The sequence below is a fragment of the Gallus gallus genome, chromosome 9 (genome assembly GCF_016699485.2).
Source record: "Gallus gallus isolate bGalGal1 chromosome 9, bGalGal1.mat.broiler.GRCg7b, whole genome shotgun sequence".
NCBI lineage: Eukaryota > Metazoa > Chordata > Aves > Galliformes > Phasianidae > Gallus > Gallus gallus.
The window spans coordinates 7483535-7506774 of NC_052540.1; the positions used below are offsets into that span (position 1 = coordinate 7483535).

At 42.4% G+C, this 23240-nt stretch overlaps 1 protein-coding gene across 3 annotated transcripts in view; it reads right to left on the reverse strand.

The window, feature by feature from the left end:
• The window catches only part of EPHA4 (EPH receptor A4), a 248618-nt gene that overhangs the window by 189861 nt on the left and 35517 nt on the right, over positions 1-23240 (reverse strand). For all 3 annotated transcript variants that reach the window (XM_040705461.2, XM_040705462.2, XM_040705463.1), the window contains exon 2: positions 17123-17240. In XM_040705461.2, the coding sequence (XP_040561395.1) occupies positions 17123-17240 (118 nt within the window). The remainder of the gene's footprint in view (positions 1-17122; positions 17241-23240) is intronic.

Below are 23240 nucleotides of genomic sequence, written 5' to 3' on the forward strand. Positions count from 1 at the left end.
ACAGCTGCACCTCAGTAGGACTGAAACAAGCTAGGATTTGTTTGCCAGAACAAGCACAATTACTTAAAAGCATTGATGTTGAGGATCCCCACCAGTTTAGCTGGATCAGCCTCCGAGCCACTTGTTAAACCAGATTTTTTTTGTTGTTACTGGTTTTTATTTTTTGTTTTGCATACACAGCATAGAACATACATTTCTATACCATTCCCATCCAAGCACTTCCATCACTCCTGGCAAAAAGCTGATGAACGTGTCAGGCCTGTCATGTCTCGACAAGCCTTCTTGCACGGTCTGACTGTAGCTCTCAAGTACTTAGCCTGCTTTCACCTCACTGCTGCTTTGCTTTTGGCTGTTAATTCCCAAAGTAATAATCCCCAACGTGAACTTGTTCCCATTTCTGTCTTATTTTCCTTCAGGTTATTGGCTTTCTCCCGCTGCACAGCTTCACATGGAACAGTTCCCCCTCTCAACCATCTTCAGTAACGCTGGCATGCAGCGACATCAATAGAGGAGCAGAAGACAGAAGTGCCCTCAGTGCTATACACTGACGTGCCAAATAATAAAGAATATGATGATTTTGGTATTCTAGAAAGCCGCCATTCAAGGTTGTGACCTAATGTCCTTTTCAAATGACAAATCGGATTCCCTTTTATCCTCAGAAGAAAGTATGCAGCCAAACGTTCCTTGCTCATCTTAATCATAAAGGGATTTCTGACGGGACTTACATATATATGCAATAAGCTTGCATGCTTTATTTTTAATTTCTACAAACATTGCTTAATTAAGATCCAAGAGAAAAATAAGAGCCCTTTTGGGGTCTATTTTGTTTCTTTGTTTTAGAAAAAAGAACTACAGAAAGTAAATCCCCACTTAGCAGATAACAATGCAAGCATCTACCCACTTCATCACCTCTTAAATAGAGCTGTCTTCCATATTCTACAGCAATTCCAGTTTCAGAGTAATTGTTTAGATTTGATACAACAATCCTGTTACATCATCTCACTTCGAGTCCCACTGCTATAGACGTGAGCAGTGAGTGATGGACTTCTATGGAAAAAAAGTCAGTAACTCCATCTTCCCACTCATTCAAAGAATCCTTTTTAATTTTGATTTTTGTAAAGGACTACTTTGAATGGAAATTAGAAGCAAGAGACTAGGAGCTCCATCCCCCCAATCTGTTCCGTACTCAAAGAATAATCAAGTATTGTAAAGCAGCAACTATGTCACTGAATCTTAAAAACAAAATCCCCACTGTGTGCGAAGAACCACAGAGAGAGAGTGGAAAAATCTCCATTGTTGGCTATTAAAATAAAAGTATTCCCAGAATTTAGTAAGAGGATATCGAAAGGAAACAGGCTATTGTCTTTTATAGGAAAAATATAATGTAGCAGCAACGAAACAACTCTCAGGTCTTGTTTTTTGTGTATAAAACCAAGAAAACCTCAAAGGAAATTACTTCCAGAATCACTGGTAAGTGCTGAAATGCTTCTCCGGGGGAAAGCAGGATACAAATCCTTATTCTTTTAGGTCACTAACGCACACCCAAAGAGACCCTACTCCAGCAGAACCCTGAGACACAGATCTCAGGAGTACTGCTTTCCTGTCACAGTTAAATGAAAGCCTCTGGTGGCAGCGAGCCTCCTGGTAGGTGCAGGTTCAGGTATCTGTGCATAACAGCTACTGTCAGCCTGGTGCATTCATTTACCAGAAGGAGAAAAAAAAGCAAAGAGTACTTTGCTCAGAAAAACATGAAACAAAGAAAAGCTACTTTTAAGGACCTATTTCACATTGCTGCTACAACTTGTGAAGTCTCGACCTCTCGTCATCACTGCCTTCAACATCCCATTGGGAAACTCAAGACCAGGAATGGAGAGGCAAGAGAGGGAAAGCACCCAGAATAAAGCTGAACTTCCTTTGCTGCTTAAAATGCTAGAAAATAAAATACAAATTGTTTCAAATACTTTCTTATTTCTGGCAGTTATTTTGTACACTTCTGCCTAACAAATTCAGAATGCTTCAGAAGCAGTAAGGTTTCACCCATTCTGAGCAATGCTGAAGGAAAGAATCCTTCAGCAGATACCTGAGCAAGGAGGTGGGAAAGCAGCTCCCCTCCCAAGCTTCTGTGCACCACCCATCACCACAAACTCGCTGTACAGCTCATCTCACAGAAGTACGTGCAAATGATCCAGCTTTTGCTCGTGTGTCCTTTCCATCCTCACCTACTGAAGTGCAGCGCAGCTAGGATACCTGTACCTGCCGTGTGTAGGCTGGCAGAGGTGAAGCAAAAGACAGCTGAAAGATAGCTAAATAAATAAAAGCCAACAATATGCATCCTCTGTGATCCACAAGACCCTGTAACGTGGTCAGAGCTAACAGGGTGGCTGTGAACTGACAAAATAGTCCCTTTGGGGGTGCAGTCCTGGATGCAGGCAGTGACCCGCAATGACATAAATACTGATAAAAAAAAACAATCCCCAACTAATTAACAGGATAATCTGCAGCTTTTAACTGAATGAAGAATCCCCAGGCAGAGGTGCAACAGTGATGCCTGGTGGCTTTGAAGAGTTATATCATCAGATTAGCAAGTGATTCTTGTGGGCTTTTTTTTTTTTTTAACCTCCGTATTTATTTGTTTGGTAGGGGGCTTTTTGCTTGTTTGTTCTGGGGAGGAAGGAATTTGTCTTAGGTGGCTTTAGTTGTTGTTTTGGGGCTTTTTTTTTGTTTGTTTTAAAAACAATTGGATTTTTGCATGTCTGGAAAAGGATGAATTCAGGAAAATTCATACAGCTACAGAGGTGGTGCAGGCAGGAACTCTGCGCCGTCAGCACTGGCCATCAGCCTTCACAGCGTGTTTCTGGAGAAGGGAAGACGGATGAGCAGGTGGGCTGCTGACAGACCCACATAGAACAGCGATGCCAGATATCACCCTGCCGTCAGGTTGTATTTGCACTAATCTGGACTTGTATACACTTATGTGCATATGTGCCAACACGCAGCCACAAAACATCTTAAATCCTGAAGCTCCTGCACCCAGGTGCCAGGGCACAGATTCTCATTCACATCTCTCACAGAGGAAGCATTTTTGTACCCACCCACAGCAGATGATGGAGACTTTTGCTGGGCCCATTTCTTGCACCATGGCACACACTTAAATTTAGAGACTGAGCTACCCCCAAATCCCAGAGAGCCTTCCTCAAGAGAAAGGGGCTCACCAACAACAGGCCAGTAGTCAGCAACAAGCAGTAACAATAGAAAGGAGCATAAGTGGAATCACAGTGGCCCTGGCTAGGAGCTCTGCTTGCAGCTCTAAGGTACCAAGAGAGCAAGAGGCAGTTGTGACACCTCCTGCATCTTCCAGCAGAGCCAGGTGCTGCTCCTGGAGAGGGCTACATTAAGCAGCAACCGCACCAACCTGGGAACTGCTCACATGTGCTGGGAAGCAAAGGGCAGGATGGGCCCTTGTAGATGGGCATCAGCCTTCTGTCTGCACTGTGTCCTTCAGCAGGATGCCAGGTCACTGGGATGCCCTGTTGACACCTCTGCCCCAGACAAGCACAGGCAGGAACCGCAGCCATCCTTTCCAAACGGCAACTCAGCTCACTCCTTTTTGGAGTATTGTCTTATTGCAAACAGGTCTTTCCAGACAAGCCCTGTTCTGTTCTAGATCTACTCAAGCCCATTGCCTGGGGCATTTAATAACTTTGGTTTCTAAAGGTATAGCCAAGATCAGAAACACTTGAAATAATCCAGAAGACCGGTCTCAAACTAACAGAGCAGAGAAGCAGACCGCCACAACCTGCAAAGCACAGGGTCTTTCAGTACATACCCAAGAATGCTGGGAACCAAGAAAACATCCTTTACACATCTGCTCTGCAATGGGCCCTATAATTCCAGTGGTTTCAGAACTTTTTTTTTCCTTTTCCTCCTATCTTCTCCCACCCCTCCTTTTTCTTCCTTGTGAAGCCATCTCATGTCCACAGAAGCTTTCATCAGATTTGCAGGAACAAAACTGCAAATTACTAAAAACATAACATAGAGCAAAAAGATGGACAAAAGTGATTGTGCCAAAAAGCAACCTAAATCTCATCAGTTAACCACAAACAGGTAAAGTTTTAGAGACGTAACCAAATTAATATCAAAACTGTGCTACAAATATCACAACTGATGCAAAATTTAAAAGAGAAATGTGCTCAGAATTCTTCATTCAGTTCTGTCACTGACCTGTAGCCCAAATTCTGATTTATCCTACACTTGCTGGGAAACATCGTTTCCTTGATAGTACTGACACAATAGGTAGAACCAGACTTACTCCTTCCAAGGGAGCAATGGCAGAGAGAACTAAGAAATATGACTCAACTGTGGCACTCTAATTCCTGAGCTCATAGAAAAGAGGTCTGGGCAGGAGTTCAAGAGGTGTGCCAGCTAATCTTTGTCTTTTATAATAGGAGCACTTATTCCGACATCGTTGTTGATGAACACTTAGGAACAGGTTATATACAGCTGCTTTGGTGGCAACATCAGTTTCTCCAAGCACTCTTTTTCAGCTCTGCAGATGTTATGCTGATGCCAACATCATTGCTTCAAAATGGTACATGTGTTAGAATGGAGTGCCATTTGAAAAATGTAATTTCAGTTCTTGTTAAAAAGGCTCTTCATCTTTCTGTTTAAATGCATACTTCTTTCTTTGTTATTCATATATGGCACGCCAGTTACATTTTATCTGAACAATTCATCTGGTTCTCAAGTCAGATTTATAGTATAAACTTGAAATTGTAATAAAAAAATATGTGGAAGATGTCACTCAAGTTGATTCCATTGCCAGCGCTTTAAGCATGGTAGCAAATCAGTTCTGCAACCTGCCCTCGTACAAACAGCCCCAGTGAGAAGAACCTGGTAAAGAGCCATCACTTTACTAAACTGTGCTGGGAACTCAAAGAGGACACGTTAACTCTGCTCCGCATAGCCAGGAAGGTCACAACAAACATTTTTAAATGCAGCTTTGTAAAATACGTTAAAAAAAAAATCAGTGTCAGAAAACTGTTTAAAAAAATAAAGTCTGACATGAAAAAGAGAGCTGCTTTATGCTTTCAGAACTGCTGTAATATCTTTTCAACTGCTATAAAATACCAACTAACCTTGCAATAGTTTGCTTGTTACAGTTCCTGCCCCCCACCCCTCCTTTTTTTTTTTTTTTGCAGATTATTCAGAATGTTTCGGCTTCAGGGAAACTGTCCTCATCATCTTTCTTCCCACGTGGAACCAGCTGAAAGATATTCATGAAAGATTCACTAGGGCCAATTTTCTGAGTATAAGCAACAGCAACATCAATATTTCAATGTCTAGAAAATGTGGCTATTCTCTTGCCTCGAGTAAATTGTTAGAAATCATTGTATTTTAATGAATTCTCAATTTCTAGACAGATTCTGTGAGTACCTCACTTACGAAAACTCATACAGAGAGAGATTTTTTCCTAACAAATATTTGGGGACTACGAATCTGCTGAAGTTTTTAGAATACACCAATGGAGATGTAGGTAAAAATGCAGTGCTGATCTTTCCATCGCGGTCCTTGCAGACTGCTAGTTTCCCAGGCAGTTTCAGCTGTCACAGTTGCTTAGAGTCCACTGAGCTGTTTTTAGTTACTCATTCAAATATTCATAAGAACTGAGGGCTGCTGTTTGCTGTCTGGTAACAACTTCATTTTCTGCTCATCCTGAGCTCGTCCTTGCGGGCTGCCTCTTCCCCCTCAGATTGGCTTGCCACTGCCACGTGGCCTTTGAAGGGTAACGGAGTTTCCCTGGGAGCAGGCGAGAGAGGCATGTTCTACCTTTTATCTTTGCTTGGCTGGACAATGAAAATAATTGCAGAAGACAGTTATGGATTACCAAAGAGACACGTGAAATGATCAAACCTATATCAAGCACCAGTTTCTCTGCTAGAGAAAGCACATCCTTTAATTATTTACCTTGTGGGACAGCTCACACCTCAGGATAGTCACATTCTGGTGCAAATATTTACTTAACAATATTGTACTTGAGCATAGTAATGAAAATAGGTGTAATTTCATGTAGTGTTCTCAGGAAAGGCCGATGGACTGTGACATTTCCCCACATAGGGAAATCGCTGGAGTGCAATGCTTCTATTATTTCATTAGAAGTCCAGCTAAATAACCCTTCAGGGCTGTACAATTCTGCATTTTTAGCTCAAGGAAATAGCTGAAGAGAAAGCCACAACTAGCACCAGATAATAACAGCATGCTGTAGACTTTCCCAAGACAAAATTTCAGGTAAAACACAGGAATACCAGACACGCTTCAATTAGACCTGTAATTACAGGAAGCTCTGCAGCATGCTGTGGTGACTGAGGGTGCTTCTACCCTGCCGGGTGCTTCCTCAGTCTAAAGACAGCAGAAATCCCGGGCACTGCACCTGACAGGACAGGCCCGCTTCTGCCCTCTTGCCTCTGTGCTCCAACCCTTCCACAGCAAAAGGGCTTTGCCCTCAGCTTACGGACATCTATCTCCAGCATAACCTCCCCTACGGAGGACATCGTGCCCCATCTGCTCCCTCTCTCCATGCAATTGCTACTGAGAACACAGGCTTTAGAAGAGGGAGTTTTAAATGAATGTAACAGATGAGCGTTTCCCTGGGTATCGCTTAAATGAGGGTTTTTACTTTTGGGGTTTTGTTTGTTTGTTTTTCACTTGGTTTGGGTTGGATGGATTTTTTGCTTTGGCTTTTTTCACTTTTTTTTTTAATGCTAGTATTTTATGAAGAAAAGGTTTAATTTCTGTCAATGCAACATACAAGATATATAGGAACTTCAAAGACCATCCTTTTAATTATGCTCTCACACCACTTTCTTTAAAGATCACCTATTTCAAGGCTCAGATTGAAGGTCATTATTTACACACTTACTGAACTTAAGCACATAATAGCATTGGACAGCAGTGAAGTCTTCTGGATAAGCTACACTAAAGGACGGTACAGGTACAGCATAAATCTTCTCTATCTGTCCCATTCTACTTCACATCCAAAGAGAAGGAGGGAAAGAAAAAACCCACTACAGTATGGCAGGTTAGGCACAAAAGATGATTGTTTCACAGCTGGTGAATGATAAAACCATCTTTCGAATAAAGTGGGGAGAGTGGAAATAAAAAGCCCTATAGCACCATTTATTTACATTAGAGAAACACTATCACAGAGACTGTTAAGGTACTGTCAGCATTTCTATTATGATCCCATATTTCAAAGGCTTATAACCTGGCCATGAGAAGTCACTTTTAAAATTGAATGCAGAATATAGACTGCATTTAGCTGCATTCTGTTTATTATTGCTACTAGGTGGATACCAAAATATGTCATAAAAATAATACAGCAGAAAAAAAAAAAATCAAACAGCTACAGCTAAATCAAACCTAAGTGCGTTTATAAGCTACTATATTGGCATCTCAGGCTCAAGTCACTCAAGTATCTTTCCTTCCATTGCCTTTAAAACAAAGACATTTTAAAAGTATGATATATTTTATCTGCTGTTTTGTTTTTTTTTTTTCCAGTTGTTACTATAGCTTCCATTGAAGATCAAGAAAACAATCTGAATGAGCAAACAACCCAAGAGCACTATAATGTACAGGGAAACAAATACAAGGGACAAGCAGCTTCTGCAGCACCTGCACAGCCCATTTGTTTCTTCATGGAGAGACAGAGCAGGAGTTGTTTGTTCGAGCAGGGGCTGGGGACGTAACTCCACGGATTCTGACCTTTCCTGAAACCCCTCAGCTTGCCCCCCGACCAGTTTGCCTTCCAATATTTCTCCATTCCGAGGCTTCTGAAGAGCAAAGGTTAATGAAGTAATCTATGACTGAATGCTAACATATGCGACGTATGTCCAGAAAAATGCACATCCCATTTTTTACATTTTTCTGGAAACAACTATGGTCTCTTATAGCTGCAATTTTGAAAGAATGCAATTATGGTATAGAATTTCAGCTACCTTTGGGCTGAGGCCTCTGGAGACAGACAAAGAATTAGTGTACTGCTGTGCCATACATTTGCGAAATCACGTTCCTCCAGCTCCTCTAAAGCTGTGTGTGATCCCCTTCCGCTAAAAATCCTCTTTTCTTCTGTTTGCAAAAGTATCTGTTAACTACCTGAAGGGTTATTTGCAGTTCCTAACAATCAAAAGTCTAGGTCAGCTAAATGGGCATTAGCTAACACAACAAAAAACTGCTCTGCCGATGACAAAAAGTGTGAACCAGAAAGCAAGCAGGGAAGGCAGCAGATGGGGTGGCGCACTGCAAAGCAGCAGCTGTGTGCAAGCAGGGCTCTGCACTGCTGCTGGCTCTGTGCACTGCTTGCCCAGCTAGGATGTGAACTGAGATAAAACACGAGCAGAGAGGCCAGACCAAAGGCAGCTGGGCAACCGTAGGTGACAGGCGTACCTAAACATGCCTCTTCCATCCTGAGCAGACTTGGCGTGTGTTACAATTAGTGCCATTTCGCTACTTCCTTCGGCAGGTCTCTAATGGTCCATCCAGGGATTAAGCTCACTTGCAGCAAGACAGTCTAGTCTATCACCTGCAGAGCTGACAGGATGACCCAGCACCAGGAATATATGTGTCCTAGAGGCCCAACTTGAGAGTTGGCTTAGACCCAACTTACAGACAGAGCAGAAAGGTGAGAAGAAACTTTGGGTTCAGGGTAATTGGTCATAATAGTCTGAACTTCAGCCACCGAAGCCAGACATCCACTCTGTAGCCAAAGGGTCCCTAATAACTATTTTAGCTTATCTAGGGTTTCAGCATTCCTTCAAATTTACTGACAGCACTGACGTTTCTGCTATCTAACCAAAAAAAGTCAATTTCTATCATTATACTGATAAAACTTCAAGCCAGATCCTTAACATTTTGTTTACATGAGATTGCAGAGTAACTTCAGGAGTTTGGGGTCATTACACAGGAAACACACAGCCATTACAAGCAGTGAGTTGGCTGTCATGGAAAGGGAAACTGACTGCTGAGGGCAGTGTATCTTCATAAAGCCCCAGAGAGCAAACCCAACACCTAATAGAGAACTAAGGCAAGAAAGGACACTAGCTATCTTTCACCAAGCAGCATCACAGACCACTTGAGCACCTTGCCATGCTTCAGCCTGAAAGAGATCAGGATAAAGGCTCACCACATTAGCAAGGAACAATGTCCATCCCTTTCACTCACTCAAGTACGGCACAACCTACATACGACAAAGGTCCTTCCTGCAGCTTCTTCCTGCATCCCCAAGGGAATTATTTTTTTTACCAGCAGCAGCCTGGAAAACATTCTCTCTCTCTTTTTTAATGTTTTAACTAAGAAATGCAAAATTATACACCAGCAAGATCTCTAAAAGTGTATATGCAAGGATATTATTCATATATAAGAATACATTTATATGCAAATGTAAGCATCTTACGGGTCTTCTCATTGATAAAAAAAATGTATACTATTATACATGAAGACAGGAACTGCCATAACATTTTTTTTGTTACTTATCTTAACAAAAATTAGAGTGTATTTCCTTAATATTTCCTTTGCTCAGTGCTGTTATTCGTGCATCCAAGTAGCAGCACATCAGATGAGAGAAGCTTTGTATTACACAAGCAAGCACAAGAAGATGAACCCATTCTGCCTTGTGAACTTTCAACCCAAAATCCACTTGAACAGTATGCTCGTAGGGAAAAAATATACCAGCAGTTTTCTGTGTTTTAGTATCTAATTTGCAGGGAACGCATTCATCAGGATGTGTTCGTTGTCAGCAAAAGCAGGGTTGTTGTTTTTTTTTTTTTTAATTAAACAACAGAAACACTGACAGAATAGTTATGAAACCTTCCTGGTTCGTAGGGATCTCACTTTAAGGGGTGAATTACTACATAAGGAGTGAATTACTGCAGCTACATTTGTTTTTTTCCCCCTATGTATTTTGTCTTGAACTGGGCACTACATCGGCACAGCATTACGGTGTTTAACAAAAAGCAAACCTGCAGTACATAGAACACTCCCAGAAACACTGCATGGGTCAGAATGCCACCCTTTTGCTGCCATGCAGCACAAATAGCCTCACGGAGGGTAGCACTTGCTGAGTACAATGCGCACAGTCAGGCCAGTTGGGGCCACACAGCTGCATAAGGGTGCAGGGGCTGAGCCCGCACTGCACTCACATCTCCTGCAGGGATGAATATTGATGGCTGTAGCACAGTGTATGTACTACACTGAGCTGTGGTACAGAGCAGCCCGCAGCACAGAGCGCAGGCACGCAGTCACACACCGGCTGATTGTCTGGGCAACAAAGGGTTTGCTTAGCAGCAGAAAAGCAATGCCAAAAAAAGAAACCCAACCCACTGGTTTCTCTCAGTGATCATTAAAATGACATTCACAATAAGCACAGTTGGTTCTATTCTTGGAGTGAAAACACCCCGTGTAGAAACATGACATTTTCCAACAACATCAGTAGATCCTACGGCACTCCCTGACCCAGAGCAAACATTTCATTCTTCCTCCTGCACAGAATTTTCCAGCAAAAGCTGGAGGATATCCAACCTGATGACTCTAACTGGAGTAATGCGCATCCCTTCTCCCCGCCCCGCAAACCTTTCCCACAGCCAGCCTGATGCTTAGACACATTTCTCTAAAGCAGAGGATGCTTTGAGTGATTTCTCGTTTTCCCAGGGCTGAGCGCTTGTCCCAGGGGCTGCCCCAGCCGCAAGCACTGCTTCCCCCTGCAGCACCGGGTATGAGGAGGGCGAGTAGATTTCTGATCTACTTCAAGCCTAAGCACACACAACAGCCAGTCTTGGTAAAGTTGGTTAAAGCCACTTTTGAGAGCTGCTCATCAACTAGTCCCCGGCGTTCCCCTGCAGCAGTTAATCTCCGGCACGGTGCACCTGGCACACAAATCAATGTACCCTGGTGCTTCAGCTCCCTCCTCCCAGCACTGCCCTGCCTGCGGGTGACAGCGGGGACAGTGACCGCTGCTGCGCTGGAGCCAGGCGCAGACGAGCCCCTGTGCCGCAGCAATAGCCCTGATGTGGTGGGAGGAATCGGAGCCGGGCCATCACCAGGGGACGGGGCGGCCCTCACCGATGCTCTGCGGGGAACGGCTCCCCCAGCAGGAGGAGAGCTACAGGAGGATCGATCCTTGTTTGCTATCATCTGCCCCGGTACCTTTGCAGTTCCACCATAGCTTCTCATTTCTGGGAGACTGGAAGTTATTTACGTGCTTCACAAGAACCAAAGAGCAGGTGATTTCTTCTTTAAAAAGAAAACAAGCACCTAGCAGGAGGCACACCATGACCTCCATAACTCATACGCAGTATAGGCTGAGCTTTTCCATGTTTCAAAGCAGCAACAAAATTCCCAAACAAGAAATAGCAAATTACCATTGGGACCAGTTTTATTATTCCAAGGGATGTTTTTCAGCCACAGAGCACTATGGGCTGCTGAGGTGTGATGTGCTGAGGGAGAGGAGGAGCATCTATACAGACACATAAGATGTTTGCTCTGGAACAGAAGCAACCCAGGTTTTCAGAAGCAAAGAGGATTTATGTAAAACTACCTATTCATTCTTAGGTTTGATCTTTTGTACTTCAGTTAAATCCCACTTCCTTTAGTCCCATTCTAAGCTATTCCACCCAGACTCAGAAGAGACTTTATTTCCCTTCATTTTACACGTTTTGGATTATGCTGTTCTCACATCTGTCTCTACCAAACCCAGTCTCATCTGAATAGATGCAAGAAACCTGACAACAAGAGACAATTTGCAGACAGCTCACCTTAAGTAATCACACCTCTCAGAGAGCTGAACATCATAGCAGAAATTCGTTTTACAAAAGAGATTCAGCACAAAATAGTACTCTGAAAAGAGCCTCGGAGACCCTCACTTCGGTATTTGTATGCTGCTCATGGAGTGTTTTACCACTGCTGCCATCTGTGCCAGCCTCCTAAAGCCATTACGTGGTCACCAGTTCTGTCCTTTTACAAGACCAGCTCAGTCTCCATCAGAAAGCATTCCATCAGCTGAATATTTCAGTTTTCATTACCATCATAAGGAAGCATTAACGGTGATAAAATAATCAGTCAGCAAAAATGCCATTACTTCTCTTTTAGTGAATGTGATCGTTACATCCTCACTCAAAAGTCCCTCATTTCCTGAGGGATCAGAACAACTATTAGCTGAAAAGCACAGAGCAGGTACAACTGACACCCATTAAGTGCATAATCCCATTGCCATAGAAAAACCCCGCTGAAATCGCACCCTGAATAGCTGTTCCAGGGAGGTGGTTCAAAGCGTTCTTGCTTTTGTTCAGATTAAGAACAAAAAGAAGTGTAACAGAGAAAGATGTAGCCATATAACACAACCCTTTTCTTATGCCTTCTCTCGCATTTTGTCGTTCTGTGCATTGAAAGTTTATTCTTTTAGCTGGATTAGTTAAATTGCACCACTTTAAAAATGGCTCTCCGTATTTCTCTCCATGGGTTACTTTGAAGCACAGAATGTCTATTCTTTTAAACAGGTTCGCTCTCTTCACAGGTGTTCATTAAAACACGCTCGACTCTAATCCCCTTAGCACTGAGGTATGCAGCTTTCATAAAGGCCGTGTGCCAAACCAGCACTGCCAAACTGCTCAGTGCTGTAAAATGCAGACTCTCAGAAAGAATTTCTTCAGCTGTCTTAAAGACCACACGTGCTCATCCTGTAACAAATACTGACCTACTTTGTTATCCTGCTTTTAAAATGGCTCTTTGTCTTCGAAGCTTGCAGAGAAGGAACAGCCACTCCAGGCTGCAGTCAATTCACATCTCTAGTTGTTGGTGAGAGCACAGGTTGGAAAACCCACCGCCCTATAAATAATAAAGGCGATGCTCTCAGCAGCTCACTTACTGAAAAACTGACTTCACAGACGAGAAAGATTGAATTAACAACCACGTTTTTGATGCTTTCCTCACTACCCTTTGCAGAACATGACTCAGAAAAACGTAATCTCCCATTCATCACCCTTCCCAAACTTTCCCAGCCTCAGCCCAGATTTGGCAGCAATAGGCTGGGTCCCCAGCAGTGAGCACAACAGTAACGGATCAGGAGGTGAAAGTAGCAGGCACTTAGGGCTCCTGCATGTGCCACTGCAGCTCTGCGCTGCCAAGTGTTCATAATTCAACAGGCACTCACAGATCGTGGTGAAATGTATTCCCTGTAGTCAGCAGCAGGAGGCAGCCCAGATCAGCTTCCAAAGCAACCCTTTGCAGTACATAGGCACATTCAGAGCTCTTTGAAACAGGGAATTTGTCTCATTTCAAGTACTTTGGGCACACTTATTTGCTAAGTGACGTCCTCAGAAATTAAATACATTCCTCTAATTTGGGGAAGTAAAAATTCTTTTTTTTTTTTTTTTTTAAACCAACAGAGACAGAATGGAGAGAGACTGCTAAGTTGCTGGTAGGAAAGAAAGAGAGAAAGAATCCCTATTCATATCTCCTTCGTGCACAGGAAGAACAGCAGTGACTTGACATGGCATCTCACTTTCAGCATGCTGTTTCTGGCTCAGTGATGACTATGAAGAAAGAAGGATTCCAAAGAAAACTTCAGTACTGAGACTAGCATTGCTCCAACTGCAGAGCTACCTACCACTAGAGATGCTCAGGGCTTGCTGTCACAGACATGATTTCTACCTGGTCTGGTCACCAAAACAAGATAAAATTGTGATGTAATGCTGGTATGCAAATGTACTTTGGACAGTATTAAGGAAATTCAGACATGAGAACTGTTCCTGTTGGAAAAACTTCACCACCAACAACTGACTCTTCACTATAATTTAATGCAACCCCAGAAAACTTCTCAATTGAAACAGAATCATTACTCATTCTGCATCACATTCTTTTAGATGCGTGTGTAAAATAAATATAGTCAGTTACCATGTAATGCTACCAAATTCACATGAGTTGGAATTCCCAGTTCTATGAGAATGCTTTAAAATATTGCTATCTTACCATATTCACAAAATAGAATTGACATTTTGGTCTCTTAAATGTTGCACAATACTACAGGTCAAGAGAAGATGAATGTGTTGGTTTTGAAGAGGGCTGCTGTGTATTTCTAGTATTTCCTATAAGAAACAAGCAATTGACATTTTAGAACTCCATGTATTTCACGGACATTTTGTCATAGGCTCCTTAAACTCAGACAAATGGCTGCACTTATCAGCTTCTGTTTTCCTTTGTGCACTGATAAACTAGTCTCCATACGACAGTGTGTACAAGGGAATAAAGCAAAACAAAGCAAGCAAGCAAAGAGTGGGGGATACAAACAAAATTTTCTGAACTCGATTAGATTAACTTATAAAGAAGAGTTAAAACTACTACAGCCTTTAAGAAAACAATCCAAGCCAAATAGTTCTTTTTACTCTTGATGAGAATGGTTCCAACTAAGAGAAAATATTGATTTTGCCAAGACAGCTTTCCAGCATAAAGTGCAGAACAGTACCTGCTAGCCAACAGCCTGCATTACACGCAGCACAAATAATAATGCAGCGGGGCTCTTGTTGTATTAAGAACTGCCTTAATCAGGTCATGTTTTTGTACCTCACCCTTCAGTAGTGTTTTCTGATTTTGTCTGTTTAATCTGATTATTGAATTAAAAGTGTGAAACCATCATTCCAACCAGGAAAGAACAGAAGTAAATTGACTGTCCATCAGCACTGCTAGTTCACAGAGCTCACATTCTTGAGTTTTCTTCCCAGTTTTGCAGATTGTACAAGTACATAAACACATTAGGATTCTCGATGCTAAGCCAAAATATAGCAAAAAATATTCAACAACCTCTTTGCTACATCAAAACTCACATCTTTTTTAACTTAAAACATGCAGTTTGGTTTTGCTTCTCAAAAAATTATACTCAGACTGCTTAAAGTGATCCAGAATTAATTGGAAATTAGGTAGGAAAAGATTTCTCCACAATTATCCACTCATTTAAAACAAAACAAAGCAAAAAAAACAACTTTAGTATAGAAGAAAAATCCTCTAAACGATAGAGCTTGATAGGCTCTAATAACACATAGAGAGGCTCTTTAATAAACACATAGAAAAAGACTTGCCTCTCTTAGGCACTGAGTTTGAATCTATTATAAAACTGCCAATAACACATTTTCCAGATAAATGTGTTCCAAATTAGAAGAAGTATTCAAGTCATGGGAGGATTTATTTATTTGCACCAATTACTTCTGAAACCAAAATGCATCTACTTCTCTTTCTCATCTCATTAACAGAGGGTTATTAATCACTGCACTGTGTGCTGGTATTTGACATATGATGATCTAAACACACAAACATAAGCAAGATAAAATACCAACACTTTACCCTTCCACCTGGAATTTCATTGCTGTAGCTGCTACTTGGAATTGTATCTTTTTCTTTCTTAATATCTTACTGAACAGCAAATTAAATTAAACCATATCTCCACTATCAGCATAAACTAAATCAGCTGACCTTTATACTCTATTCAAACAGAAAAATATTGAATTAAAAATATTTAAGAAAGCAAAAGCTATGGATTCTCATGTTCTGTGTAATTCAATAGATTATTGTTAGAGCTTCAGGAATCAAAGAAAAGTAGCTTTATACATATCCATTTAGTTAAACGTTAAATTCCAATTACTGACCAATTGTTTCTTGTTTAGCAACAGGAGTGCAGAAGAAATGAACAGCCTTCAGTAGGATCAGACAGAAGTATTATGTACATCTTATTTACAGAGTGAATGCAAGTCTTGTACAGTGCTCAAATTCCATGTGCACCTTCAGATTAAGAGCTAAAGAGGTCTTAAATGGAATTTTGACTTTCTGTAAGTTCCTTCCTTAAGAGAGCAAATATTACGTATGGTACTAATGTGTAACCTCAAATCAAAAACAATACCTGCAGCAGATTTCTGTTAGACACCGGAATAAACAAAGTCGGTACTGTATGGGTTAACTTCCAAACATAGTCTGCTTACACAGGGAACCAGGTGTTTTTTGTGTTCAGGGAATCAATCAAGTGGGAGTCATCACCTCCCCAAACCTGTAGCTATTGGTTAAAACAAGGACAATACATGCATCAATATTGAGACTATTGATTTTGTCAGATTAAATGTCCAGTTTCTAAGGAATTTGTACACTTTGACTGTCAGGTGTATCAACAAATTTTGCAGTTCTTAAGTAGTCCTTTTGTAAACAGTAAAATCAGGGTTTAGAGAATGAAGCCTTCGTGAAGCAGCACCCTCGTTTCATGCCAGTGTGGGGCTGCACAGTAGTGTATGCTCAACCCACACCCTGACAGCTGATTAAGTTTGCTCAGGACATTCTTCCCAATGATATTCCATTCATTTTTTATAGAGGAAATTCACTTTTTCCACACCAATGCAAGAAAACCAAACCAGTCAACCTTTGGCTGAAGTGGTTACAACTTTGCCTAAAGAAACAGAATATTCACTATATAGCATGTATTGCCAGAAGGGGAGGATAAGGGCATTTCCCCCACAGGCTGCAGAAACTTACTAGGTTATAATGACTGTAAACCAAGATATTCTCAACGCACATCTTCCACAGTTTTTACATTGTTTTTGCTTCTCCACACTTCTGACACACATGGTGGAGCAAAAGTGGGCTCCTTGGAGTCTGTTCTATAGACAGATAATTGTTTCAAGGGGCTCCAAGAGAGTGTGGAACTAATCTAAAGGTGGATACCTTCAGATTTTCTATAGATTGCTTTTCCAACTACAGCAAGAATAAACATTTTCCTCCTGGCACTTTCCCACCAAACACAACAGAACTACTAATTCTAATGTCACCGTCCACACATTCTGCATATTCTCATTCTTGAAGCAAGAGAGAAAACTATCACATTTCATTTAGCCTAAACCAAGCCTTTGCTCCTTCTATACATCAAGTAGGTTTGCTCATTATCTTCCCCGATCCCGAAGAACTATTGAACTTGTTTATCAAAAACACTTGCTATTATGAGATCAGAGCTTGCCTGCTGGCAGGAATCAGCAGACACTGAGCCTTTGACAGGACGATTCCCCCCCATAACTCTGAAGTCAGCAATGACAGCAGATCTGCCACCTACCACACGAAGCACCAGGAAGATCCGAGGTCCTTTGCTGTCTTTGTCCGAGCTGAGCTGCCTGAAGAGAACCAGATTCACTCTCCACCTTCTGAAGACAAGTGGGCAGAAAACTTGTTTTCTACAAGAGAAGAAAGAATTGCAGTTAGCCTTGCCACTGAGCGGTGCCAACTGCAGCCAGGCCATGCAAACTCAAAAAGCAGTGTGTGTGGGAAACCAGGACAGAGGGAAACTATTAGTCAGTTCATTTCAGCAGAATGTAGTAGTGTTTTGGTAAAGCTATTCTACACTCCCTGCAGCTGCTAAGACATGCTCTCCCAGAGCTCCAGCCCTGCACAGTACTTGCTGACAAGCTCCAGCTCCTCAGGCTCGGTGCAGTAGGAGACCCAGCCTTGCAGTACCACTGCCTGCTGCTCCCCAGCTGCCAGCCAGCAGCAGAAATGTCCTCACCCACAGCCCTGCAATGCTGTGCCTGGCTGTCTCCCAGAGCACCCAACTCTGCTCCGTGCAGGGGGAGAAGCACTGGGAAGCGACTCTTCCCTACAGATACACGCCTCAGAAAAAAGAAAATCACATTTTTGGATACATTTATCTTTATGCCATCACAGCCCTCAAAGGGCAGAGACTGAAATGATCACAAGGCTGTTACTCCCTGCTCTGTGCAGCCTGCAGCCAGGAATATAACTAGCCCCACACCAATATTTTGCTTCATTTGAAGCAAGCTGCAGTTTGACCAGCTCTGTGCTTTAAAGGCAGGGATTTGCTGGTTTTAATCTGTTCCAGACAACAAATGAATTGAAAACAAACATCTATGTTCCTACATCAATTTTCTGAGTTTTCTTGGCTTGTCGTAAAAATTAACCCTCTCTATGTTTTCCTACCAGCCCAGATCCCACATGTTTACAGCCTCACCTAAGACTTCCCACCTCCCTACTTCACCTGGCCTCTACTCCACCAGACCTCCGGCACATATACACCCCAACTAGAAAAAGCCTCCAGCCAACATCCTCTCAGATATGAGAGTAACTTTCAAAGTGTTAAAATTACCAGTGACTAAAGCATTTCGATAGACATTTTAACTACTACTTCTATATTTAGGCATTTTGTATTAAACATAATAAATATTAAAATTCAAAAAGGGAAAGAGAAAGAATGCTACCAAATAAAAGGACGGTTCTATTCCACTAGAGTTATACAGAATTCTCTCTGTAAGAGAATTTTTAAAGATGACCCTTATTCTCAGAAGTGAGGCTGCTAATGGGGCTCATAAAGCTGTCTGTGGCTAGAACAGCACCACTGCTCATCCTCATTTTTTTGGCTTGATAAAGTCACATACACGTGGAATGAATTCTTGCTCGTCCTCTGACACACTGCTGCAAAGGCTGCTGGTCAGAGGAAGAGAATAAATTGGTGACTACACCCACAGAAAGTAACAGGCTTAGCAAAGACAACTTCAGTTCAACGTTAAGAGAAGCTTTACAGCAGTGAGGATAACTGAGACCACCAAGAGACCATACCATCGCTGTCATTAGAGGTTTCTCACTGCAGCTGGAACTGCATTGCATAGGAATGCATTGTCACTTCCAATCCCACCCTCTGCAATCCCATGTACCCACACGTGATGCAGGAGTCATGGCTGTTAGCTAGTAGGTGTTATGGAGCATCACTAAGCATGACATTAATTAACACAGTGGTGCCTCATATATGGTAATTCAATAGTTCTGAGAAGTCCTGGAAAGATGTGGACTGAGGTGTGAGAATGAGGCAAACACACACTCATGTGATTTATGACTCTGCTCAGGCCTCTACGTTCCCTCAAGCCTTACAGCAAGGTAAGAAAGGAGTGAATGCAAAGGTCTGCAGCTGCTATTTAATAAAAGGTTCTCAGCTTTGTTCCTAGTTATGTCAATTTATAGCCACCAGCAAAGTCACTACAGTAAAATGCTTGGATAAAAATCAAGAGTCCAGCAGAGGACAGCATAGGGACATAAGCAGGCAAAAACCTGCACTCATTATAGCTTCAGTCTTTGAAAGGAACGAGATTTGTTCTACTGGAGGTGCTTAACTCCTAAGTCCTTCAGAGCTCTGTCCTTCCCGTTTGGTCCTCACGCTGGGAAAGACAGCTATGCTCCCACAGGGCTCTTCATCTCTCTCAGCATACATGGGAATTATTGGAGATTTGGCTTTTTTTATTACTATTATTCCTATTTTAATTTCTAAAAAAAAAAATTTTTTTTTAGATCTCATCTTGAGCCACACTCCAATCAGCATTTGGGACCAGCAGGAGGAGGATTCAGTTTCTGTTTGCCATTCAGAGATGACGCGCCAGTAAGTAGACAGCCAAAAGCAAGTAGTCAGCACAGCCTGCGTAAAAGTGTCAGCAAATACCCGCTGAAAGTCCCTCCACCCGGTGGTCACCTCCTTCAAAAGCCACATCAACCTAAATGAGATCGCGGAGCGACTAAGGCAATACGAGCAGCGCAGCGCTCCCAGAACAGCCCGTCACTGAACGCTAGGGAGCAGCGTTTCTCCAGCAAACTAAGAACGCTGACCGGCTGCGGTTCCCCCCCCCCCCCCCCCCACACACTCTGCTTTTCAGAGCACTTCACTAAGGAAAGCCATCAGGTGTCAGAGCGGGCTGGATCGAAGGGTGAGGCTGCAGGATGGCACAACCACTGCTGGTGTGTGGGCAGGGCAGCTGCCAGCCTAGGGAGACCTGGATGGGACTTCAGCAGTGGCAGGATGGTGCTGCCCAGAACAAGACTGACATACAACATCTGTCTCCAGAGACATGCAGAGCAGTTGCAGCTCTGCTTCTGGAACCACAAGCCAGCAGGGGGGCACGGCACCTGCTGCACCACGATAACTCCCATCACTCTGTTCAAGAGGACTTTGAAAGGCACAGAAAGGAAAGATATGCCGTATTGCATTAATGCAAGAAGTGTTCTAGCCCAGAGGATGTTATTCTTATACACGTGGTGTGAGAGCCCACTGAAATGCAACACATGAATGCACAGGTGTAAGCTCCAGCCACACACATCTTTAGCACAGTATTTTGTACAATGCTGTGTATGTCAGCATTTAGACAAAGCTTCTGTGTAGATAAAATGGGTAACACTGATAACATTTCGCACTCATTCTTTTCTTGCCTGAAGTACCAACAGAATAAAGAAATCGTGCAAGTCCCAACGAGCAATATTCTTTGTTTCAGAGTTCCTGTCATCTTCTTGGTGGCAGAACTAATGAAACTCAACTCGCATCTCTCCTGTTCCGCCATACAAAGAAGCACAGAATGAAGCAAGTATCTAATTTACATAATTTTACTTCTACAGTAATTACAACATGTGAGGAAACATTTACTTGAGTGTAAATACGAAGAACCGTAACTATTTGGTTTGAAGTATGGAAACAGAAGATAAAAATGAGGTTCAAGGAAAGGGAAAGAGGTTTAATACAATAAGTTGTCTCAATTATCCACTCGCAGAAACAGAGATGTCAGACATCCTCACATTTTTCAAGTTTCAATTTTAAACTTTTAATTAATTCTACAACTACAAAATGCACTTCTCTTACAAACTGTTGAATGCTTTATGCAAGTCCTCTTATGGCAAATGCAGATAGCAAAAAACAAACAAGCAGCTATTTTCTAAGTGCTGTGGGTTTTTTTTAATGTGAGCAAAAAATATGAAGCTTTTGTCATTTTCTTTCTCCTCCTGCTCAGCCATTTTTGTGCTGGATAGCAGAAACTCTGAACCAGAGCAGCACTAATCTGTATTTATGTAAAGTATTATTTTCTTCATTAATGATGGCATTTAAAACCTTTCAGCTACTGCTGATCAGAAAAAAAAGAAGAGACAGTACACAACCATTTCCCCAATGAATAATGAAGATTTGATTAAGTTAAAACATTCTGCAATAAATGCCTTTTCATACTTAAAAGACTGAAACATGTCACATTTTGATTCTATGCAATAAGGAACAAATCACATCAGGACATCTTGCTAAGGTTGGTAAGGGTGAAAAAGTATTCAGTATTTCTTTTAGTATACATCTATTTTGCTGTGATTCAGAAATGCCACTTCTCAATAACTGTGTTAGATTTATTACATTCACAAAGTCTTTCATTAGCTTCAAGGCATCCTAGCCCAAAACTTAGAAACACAGAAGAGTTTGGAAGAAGCATGCAGCACCTCAGTCTTAAAGGTCTTTCTCCAGAGCTTCCAATTCTCCAATACCTGTTTAATGCAGGACTGTAAAGTACAGCTTACCCCTCTCCAATTTTACCATCAGTGTCATTCTGCAATTAATGTAGGAGTGGGTTTTGCACCTAAAATATTACAGGCCAGATAACTGATGGGTAAAATTCTAGTTCTTCGTTGCCCCATCCCAATATACAAAAACAGGATGCCTCTATCAAGCAATACTTGAATTCTTATTGTTTCTTTGCAAAGTCAGTATGGAAGGTGTTGCCTACAGCTTCTTTTACCTAAGCACACAAAATGTAAGGATAATGGAGCTTTCTACCTCAACTTCCTGATGGCAAGGAAGACAGTAGACTTCACACACATTTGGTTTCATACCCTTTCATTTGCCAAACAGAGAGCAAAGTCCAATTAGAGTCTTTCAACATCCCTCACTGATCTCCAAAAGCTCCAGAATGTCCTATCGGTCTCAGTTCATTAGGAAGAATCATAGAATCACAAGGTTGGAAAGGACCTACAAGATCATCTAGTACAACCATCCTCTCATCACCATTGCTACCACAAGCCACTAAACCATATCCCGTAGCTCCTCATCCAGACGCCTCTTGAACACTGCCAGGGACGGTGACTCCACCACCTCCCTGGGCAGCCATTCCACTGCCTGAACACTCTCTGAGGGAAAAAGTTTTTCCTTATGTCTAACCTAAACCTCCTCTGGTACAACTTGTGGCCGTTTCCTCAGGTCCTGTTTGTTGCCTGGGAGGAGAGGCCAAACCCCTCCTCATCACAACCTCCCTTCAGGAAGTTGTAGAGTGCAATGAGGTCTCCTCTGAGCCTCCTCTTCTCCAGACCAAACAATCCCAGCTCCCTTAGCCACTCCTCATAAGACTTGTGCTCCAGACCCCTCACCAGTTTTGTTGCCCTTCTCTGGACACGTTCTAGGGCCTCAATGTCTTTCTTGTAGTGAGAAGCCCAAAACTGAACACAATCCTCAAGATGCAGCCTCACCAGTGCTGAGTACAGGGAGATGATTACCTCCCTGCTCCTGCTGGCCACGCTATTTCTAACGCAGGTCAGGATGCCGTTGGCCCTCTTGGCCACCTGGGCACACTGTCAGCTCACATTCAGCCGAACATCAGCCAACACCCCCAGGTCCCTTTCCTCTTCACAGTCATCCAGCCACTCAGCCCCAAGCCTACAGCGCTGCACAGGGTTATTGTGGCCAAAGTGCAGGAAGAGTACCAAAGCACCCCAGCTTACAAGAGTACTAAAGTCCATGGCATGAACAACCCTCACCTTCCTAGGAGCACCAAGGCAAGAGCAGATCAGGAAGGCAAGCACCTCACACTGGTGCTGTGCTCAGCTGCAGGGTCCAGAAGGAGCTGGCAGCAGACATAGCCAAGAGTCAGTGTTAGGGAGATGAGATGCAGAAATAAATGATACACCCATCACTGCAGCACCTAGCACTTAACTGGCACAAGCGTGCCCTTCATCCTGTGTTACTATTCCTTAACTACGTGACATGAGATTGTCAAAATCATCACAGAATGCTGCAGTATATTACAAGCCCTTCATTTTCTTTGGTGTGCACAAAGTTAAAGGATGTGTAATAATCGTTACAGAATCAATGCCCAAACATTAGCTTTTTACTTGTAACTGGTTTCGTTCCAGCAGTCTTTAGGATTTTTGTCACTGTGGGTTTTTCTTTAGACAGAAGATATGCATAAAAGAGTTCAGTCTTTTTTACATCTGAAAGACACTCTGGAGATGTTCATCTTTCTCTATCAACTGCAAAATCCCAGAGATACTTTCTTCATGCTGTAAGTCCTTCACAACATCTAAACTAAGATGGGATCGTGACACCATGCCATAACCTCATCGTGGCTAGAAGCAGAAATCATTGTGTTTTGTGGACTGCC